Source organism: Melanaphis sacchari, unplaced genomic scaffold (genome assembly GCF_002803265.2).
Source record: "Melanaphis sacchari strain LSU unplaced genomic scaffold, SCAv2.0 Contig20_pilon_pilon, whole genome shotgun sequence".
In the NCBI taxonomy this organism is placed as follows: domain Eukaryota; kingdom Metazoa; phylum Arthropoda; class Insecta; order Hemiptera; family Aphididae; genus Melanaphis; species Melanaphis sacchari.
In genome coordinates, this window is record NW_020271042.1 from 3,915,609 (window position 1) to 3,923,017 (window position 7,409).

General features: G+C 24.1%; 2 protein-coding genes across 4 annotated transcripts; one reads left to right on the plus strand and one right to left on the minus strand.

Moving 5' to 3' along the window:
• Window positions 1-273: 273 nt before the first annotated feature.
• On the plus strand, window positions 274-2,249 carry LOC112593691 (40S ribosomal protein S28). 3 transcript variants are annotated; one of them, XM_025338199.1, is made up of 3 exons: window positions 274-414; window positions 479-686; window positions 2,136-2,249. In XM_025338199.1, exon 2 carries the CDS (start codon window positions 488-490, stop codon window positions 683-685), a length of 198 nt encoding a protein of 65 aa, XP_025193984.1. In that variant the 5' UTR covers window positions 274-414; window positions 479-487; the 3' UTR covers window position 686; window positions 2,136-2,249. The 3 variants fall into 3 exon arrangements, with proteins under 3 accessions (XP_025193984.1, XP_025193983.1, XP_025193982.1); XM_025338198.1 differs by having other exon boundaries at window positions 275-417; window positions 482-686; XM_025338197.1 differs by having other exon boundaries at window positions 275-411; window positions 476-686.
• A 688-nt stretch (window positions 2,250-2,937) lies between these two features.
• Window positions 2,938-5,362, minus strand: LOC112593692 (translation initiation factor eIF-2B subunit beta). The gene is made up of 9 exons (XM_025338200.1): window positions 5,032-5,362; window positions 4,678-4,749; window positions 4,497-4,583; window positions 4,154-4,283; window positions 3,911-4,059; window positions 3,680-3,836; window positions 3,427-3,621; window positions 3,165-3,358; window positions 2,938-3,099 (listed from the first exon to the last, which is right to left on the minus strand). The coding sequence occupies exons 2-9, from the start codon at window positions 4,743-4,745 to the stop codon at window positions 3,012-3,014; spliced, it is 1,068 nt and encodes a 355-aa protein (XP_025193985.1). The 5' UTR covers window positions 4,746-4,749; window positions 5,032-5,362; the 3' UTR covers window positions 2,938-3,011.
• Window positions 5,363-7,409: the final 2,047 nt, after the last annotated feature.

Below are 7,409 nucleotides of genomic sequence, written 5' to 3' on the forward strand. Positions count from 1 at the left end.
TTGAATTACTCAGTACCCTTGATATGTTATACACGTTTTTGACGAATAAATTAGGTTGAAAACGAAAAGCCAAGCCTAAAAACATGATTGAAACATTGATACATTTTTATTTTGTAAAAGAAACTACATTCATAGGTTTGTTGAGAATCTAAAATGTAGTATTCGGTATTCTTGAAACGGCAACACTGAATAATGCAAGTCACACTAATTTTGTTTTATGGAGTTGTTATCTTTATAATTAACAATGATAAATTTTTTTATAGTTCCGTGTAAATGTGCGGTTCAGACAATTGTGTTTTGAGGTTATCATTCTATCTCTAGTCTATATTTTCAATATTTTGAATTTTGATTTCGGTTTTTTTGCTAAAACAATTTCAAATTCAAATATTTCTACTTTATTTGTCAACTGAGGATTTAAGATAGTTTTTGTTAATTAGTCTGCATTCTTTAACTAATGTTTATTTGTTGGTTACAGGATTTTAAAAAAATGGATAAACCAGTAGTATTATCGAGAGTTTTGAAGGTTTTGGGCAGGACAGGATCGCAAGGTCAGTGTACGCAAGTTAAAGTGGAGTTCATTGGCGAACAAAATCGTCAAATCATAAGAAACGTTAAAGGACCTGTCCGTGAAGGCGATATACTTACACTCCTCGAATCTGAAAGAGAAGCAAGAAGACTTCGATAACGTAAATGTTTTATATTTTATTTAATTATTTTTCTTATAAATCATTGTGAAAAAAATACATTCAACCAACTAACCAATCCGCAGTTTAATGAGCTTAGCCCCTATGATTTGTAGGATACAAGCCTTGTAATGTAGTCATAAAGACAATAAAATTCATATAATCATCACAATAAAAATTTAGTTGGGGCGCTTTTCATTATATTTTATCCAATAACTGTAATATAATTATAATTTTAATAGTTTAACCTAATCTTATACATATTTTACAGTTCACGTAGCCAGGGGCACCTATGTTTTTTGAATTACCACCTATGACAATTTTATTTTGAAACAATACACCCACCAACAAAAATATTCTTCTTCAAAACAATATAGAGCAGAAATTACTTAACTGTGTACAACAAGCACATTAGAGAAAGCAAAGGCCCAACTGCTTATATATATATATATCGTTTAAAGGTTTAATATTTTAAATATTTAATAATACCTAAACATATTATCTTCTCAATTAATTTTTACATGTTGTATAAGTGTAAATAGCTTTTCATTACCCATGGGCTATATCGCCTAACATTAATGCCAAAGTTAATGATATAATTTAATCACATGATGTTTTATAACAAAATATAAATATTAAATACAGTTGTGTACTTGTGTGTATTAGATGTAATGTATAACTAATGAATACCTAGTATTTAGCCAGTAACAATCTGGGCATGTTTTATTTATAATTGAACGTAGTAAAATATATAGAAAATTGAACTCAGGTTCCCATTATACTTCACATTATACTCACCCACTCACTATTACATTTGTTATAGACAAAATTAACTTTTAGCGCCTCTACATATAGCCATGCTTATAGCACAAATCATAATTATTTATGTTTTATATTATTTTTTACTAAAAGTTATAACACTATTATAGGTTCTAAAATAATAACTTTACAGCTTTACATTTAAATTTGTTTGAGTTTCAATTATAAATTAAAAACCATTAATATGTTAAATTTAATTTTGATTTTTTAAATACATTTGTATACCTTTAATACTTTGTTTAACTCGAAAAATTATTTGACAGCTAACTTGCATGCAGGGATGACTCATTATACTTGATAAGTTTACAAATATTAACTTAGTGGGAACCACAAACAGTTATCTGAATACTACCCAACATTAATTGGTTAACATCCAGTACATTTTCTTAAATTTAACAAGTGTATATTAGATCCGCTATACTTTTTAAATATTAAATGAATACTTCTAGGCCTTGTTTAATGTTTATTAATGTCATAAACTTCAAATTACTTACACTTGAATATATTTTAATATAGAAAAGATTAAATTTTACCTATTTATGCTGTAGCACTTCTTAAAAATATTTTTCTTGTTAATATTTTCCAACATATTTAATAATTTAAACTTATATTTTAATTAATTGTTTTTTTCAGATTTTTAATGCAAGTATATTATCTTGAATATGAAGTAAAGAAGATTAAAATCACAGAAACAAAAAAAAATGTAATAACATAAATACAACAAAATAAATACATGCATTAAAAATAGTGGTTTTTTTTTCTTTTATTATCAAAAACTTATTTCTTAGTTTTAGTATTTTACAATGCAATTTTTATTTTATTATATTCAAAATATTATAGTAATATAAAATTAACTGAAGATTTAGAATAGTGGTTCTCAATTTTTTTCCAGTGCAGCATTTTAAATAAACATTATATTTATCAGAAATGAAAACTTTAGAATTAATAATTTAAGAAATATGTTTACAAGTTTTTACCTCACACCTATTGGGAGACACTAATATAGAATATAAAATCTTTCAATATTCAAAAAAAAATTTGCTGACTAGTTTTGCTTGGTCTGTACATTTTTCACTAACGACTTGGTGATGCTCAGTTGTGATACATAGTTGTCAAATATAAGCTTTTTACTTTAAGAAAAGTTGGAAAAAATTGGGCATTGCCATTGTTATATAGACGTTTAAATGTGCAGAGTTGATATTTTATTTTGAAATAAAATATGGTTTCAAATTGCCAAATAACCACCAGAATTTTACTTAATTTTTAGCTTAAATATCAATCCTCAACAAAACTTAAAAAAAATAATGTTCAAGTTATGGAAAGACTAATGATTTATTTATTATTCTACTTCAAATTCAATATGAATTTTGATTTCATTAGTTTGATATTTGAACAAAATTATTTCAAATACAATGTTAATTACTTTTTACGAATAAGTTATTATTTTTTTTTTTTTTAACATACAATATTCACTGTTAACACAATAACATACCATTGAGAAGTAATATTTCATTTGTTTTGAACAGATAAATCGTAATCAAGTGGATGATATATTTCAGATAACAATCTGTAAACATATGAAGGAGAATGGCCACCACTAAATAAAAAAAAAAAAATTAATTAATAATATTTAAAGCAATAATTTTTATGATAGGAATTTACTTATTTGAAATAAATAGAGTGACATTTTCTGGAGGGACATAATCATATGTAGGATTGTAAACATCAACTTTTGATACTACTGAATCTGAATAATTCAGAACACCAGCTGGTGAAACAAATTCATTGAATGCATCCTGGTTGTATGAACATAAATAACGTGAACTCAGTTTATACATTGGTGCTAAAACTATTACCTAAATAACCAATTCACCAAATCAGTATAAAATAAATAAACAAACAAAATTAAATAAAATAATATTACCGGAACAGAGTAATGAGCTGCAGCTAAAGCAACAGCATGACATCCATTGAATGTTCTAAGACCTCCATTAGCCATAACAGAATCAACTCCAATAATTACTTTGTTCACTCTAGACATTATGCCAAACATTGTAGAGTCTGGAATTAATGTTGACTGAATCTTATGTTTTGAGAGATTTAATGCTAATTGTCTACCCTAGAAACAAACTAATTCAAATAAAATATTCAAATTGTTTAATTTAACTTGAATTCACATGATTTAAAGGAGAACATTCTGTTATGAATACTTCAAAAATTCTATCCTTAGCAGCTTCTTTTAAAAACATTTCAACTTCAGATGATTTTCCAACAGTGAGAATAATTTCATTAGAATGAATATGTTCAAGCGCTTGTTTAGAAATATCTTCATTACTTAAAAAAAAATACTAAGATTATACTTAACATACTATAAAACATATATATTAAATACATTTTTCTTTTTTTACCTAGATTCTATCTCTATTTGAAATTCATCTAAATGTTCAAAAATTGATAATTTAAGTTCAGGGACAATGCTATTATAGTCATCAAAATCATCTTCAGATGTAACTATTTTATGTAATGAGTCTTGTACATCAATTTCTTCTTCAGAGCTCTGTTTTTTATTTTTATTTCATATAATTCATATTCATAATTAATTAGTTACTAAATTATATCTGTTTAATACATATTTTATAACTAAAAATTACTTTTCGAGCAGCAGTGTATTCTTCTCGAACAATGTTTAATATACGTCTGATAATATTACCAACAATAAATTGTAGTGGTAATGCTGACGTGATTTGGAATCCATATTCTCTCAATTGATTTAGTAATTCTCTAAAAATTAAAAAAATATACTTTACTAGAATATAATAACTAATATGAATGTTCATATTGTAGAACAAATTATGTAAGAACTCAATATTTAATTTATTTAAATAAAAATATTATTCTATATTTGTACTAAGTATTTTATTGGATTAAATACAAAATAAATAAAAAAAAAATTTAAAAAAAATAATTCTGCAATTAATTAAAAATATTACGTACATAGTCGTTGACCAATTGATTGTATCAATAAAATGCCTAAAAAGCTGAACAGTTTTTTCTGCAATTACATAATTACTTTCCCATTTCCTAAAATATATTTAATACATATGAAAATTTAAACATTAATAATCTGATTTTGATTAATATTAATTATTACAGTTATTAGGTAATTAACACTTACTTTATTTTAAGATTTGAAATGTAATTGTCTATTAACATTTCATGAGTTTTTCCATCAATGTCAAGCATTTTTCTAAATAAACAAAAGATTAATTAAAATAATTACAGATCATAAATCTGTAATTTATCACACTTAAATTAACTACTGCTATTTACATTGAAAATTGATTTAAAAATACTAAAAAGTAAAAGTATTTGTTAAAAATCTGATGTTAATACTTAACACAAATAATTTAAATGAAATTTCGTAAATTGTGTGGTTAATACAATAATGTAATAGTTATACCATTGATACCTAATGAATAATGATAGTATATTGTCATAAACTAAATCAATGAAAACATGATAATATTACCTATTATTGTGTGATATTTTCAATTTTGTATTTTTATCAGATGCACGTATAAACGAATCGTGAAACGACAATAGTGAACAGACCACCACACCACTAATAAAATTTATCCTCCAGAGCTTGTCGTTTGGTTAGTGGCTAGTGGTTACTGAGTAGTGAGTACTGAACTACTGACTACTGAGTTAATGTTAATCGTTCAAGTGTTGCTTTGTTGAATACTCGTCAGTTGTCACTTGAATAGTTGAATGTTAATATTGTTAATCAACTATCCAGTATCCACTATCCACCCTCGAGTCTTGTCACTCGTCAGTTGTCTCCATCTACGTAGAAATGTAGAATCAAATGCGCGGTGGATAAAACGGTTTGAAGTGGGGGAACGCATGCGCATATTTGACCAAATTTCGTACACTATATTATACACTACCGGTATTTATTTAAAAAAAGTATAAATACTATAAATGACAAATGTTGAATATAAATTATATTACTATAATTAGTATAATTATCACTAAAACATAGAATTTTCTACACTCATTAACAGCGTTCTGAAAATTTAGATATTGCTTGAGGATTAAGTTGGAGATATTTTACATTCAGACCGTATAGTCATTAGTCATTAGTCCATAGGTGATATATTAAATATTTTATCCCAGTGCAATGACCTTAATGTCTTTAACCTATAAAATTTATTTATTGTAAATATTATGGACATGTATAAATTTGAAAAAATACCTGTGTTGTGTGTAAGTACTAAGTTATTGTTATTATTAGTAAGAAATATAGTTATGACCTAATAAAGCTTTGTGCTATTGTGCCTATCCCTAATATTAAGATTGGTAAATGTTGACTAAATAATTTAAAAAATATTCAATATTTAGTAAACAAATGTTCTGTAAAGAAAATAAAAATAATTATTTAGCCACCAAAAATCGAGGAAATATAATCACATTAATTAATAATTTACTGAGATCACTTATTGTATCAAATAAAAAAGCTTATTCAAGTTTAAAAACATAAAGTTAAAAGATTTTATTTTGTTATAAGTTATAAGTATACTTAATAACAATTAATAGTATATAATTTTAACAAATGTCAAATACCATAGATGTTAATACGGAAACATTTATAGAAAATATTAAACTAATTGTGGTATAGAAGTATATTTGAATTGATATAGGTAATTTATTTTTACTTTAACTTAAAAGTTACAATATATCCCAAAATTCATAATTTAATTTTTAATGAAATTCAAAATTTATTTTTATGTTTTAATAACATGATAATTTGTGTAACCTACCTACCTAATGATAGAACAAATGTATATAAACTAAAATCATATAAATGAGATTAAAATGTTTTACAAACATAAAAATGTTTAAATTTAATACAATGTTAAGCATATATTAAAATGTTGACATAAAGTTATAAAAACATTGAATAGTCAATAATATGTTCGTTATTTTATTTTTAAAATACTCCTTAGCACATATTATGATATATTTGAATTCACAATATTGTCTAGGTTTAATAAACAACTTCACTAAAATAAAAAATATATTTTATTTGTTCAAGAATATTTTGGTAGGTATAAAGTATTATAATAATATAATATACATATCTAAGTGAATGTTGTAAATAAATCAGAATATTATTTTTATAGGTATATAAAATATTATACATTATTCACAATTAAAACATTAAATACTAAGATAATTAAATAACATACTACGACATAGGAAAAAAATTGTTAGATTCTCTATACTGGTTAATATGGTTAATGAAGGCATATTTCCACATTTTGAAATTCATTTTTCTTAATTTATTGCATATATTCCAATGACTAATATTGTTTACTCAATTTATAAAAGTTAAAATGTTTATAGTTATTGAAAATATTTTTCTTTTACATAATTTGAAATCATTATGATACAATATTATAAAATAAATAGTACTTTTCTGTTACTTAAGACTACTTTATTATGCAAAATGTCATAGTTTTGTTGCTCAAAAATCAAAATTTGCCACTTTGATTTGACCACCTTATATTCATTTTAAAAATTATACTTAATTTTTTGTTTAGTGTTTTAATATATTTGGAATAGTCTAATATAACAAGAATGTATCAAATAAATACAAAATAATGAATATTTATTAGTACATTGCCAAATTAAATTTATATTACAATGCTTTAGTGGCTTATTCAGTTTATGAACACAAATACATAAGTCCCAAAGTGAGTTTAGTAAGTGACAACTACTATATTAGTAACAATCTACAAATGGAGTTTATTAAATTTTTAACAGAAGATTTCATAATAATTTATAATACAAAATTTCATGATTCTATAACTGTTCATTATTTATTAAGTTTTTCTTTCTTTA

Excerpts from the sequence above, each read along its gene's own strand:
- LOC112593691 (XM_025338199.1), top strand. The coding sequence starts at position 488 with ATGGATAAACCAGTAGTATTATCGAGAGTTTTGAAGGTTTTGGGCAGG.
- LOC112593692 (XM_025338200.1), bottom strand. The coding sequence starts at position 4,745 with ATGCTTGACATTGATGGAAAAACTCATGAAATGTTAATAGACAATTAC. Across the intron at positions 4,060-4,153 it reads AATACACTGCTGCTCGAAAA|AGCTCTGAAGAAGAAATTGA; the intron begins GTAATTTTTAGT and ends AATAAAAAACAG. Across the intron at positions 3,359-3,426 it reads CAGCTCATTACTCTGTTCCG|GTAATAGTTTTAGCACCAAT; the intron begins GTAATATTATTT and ends TTGGTTATTTAG.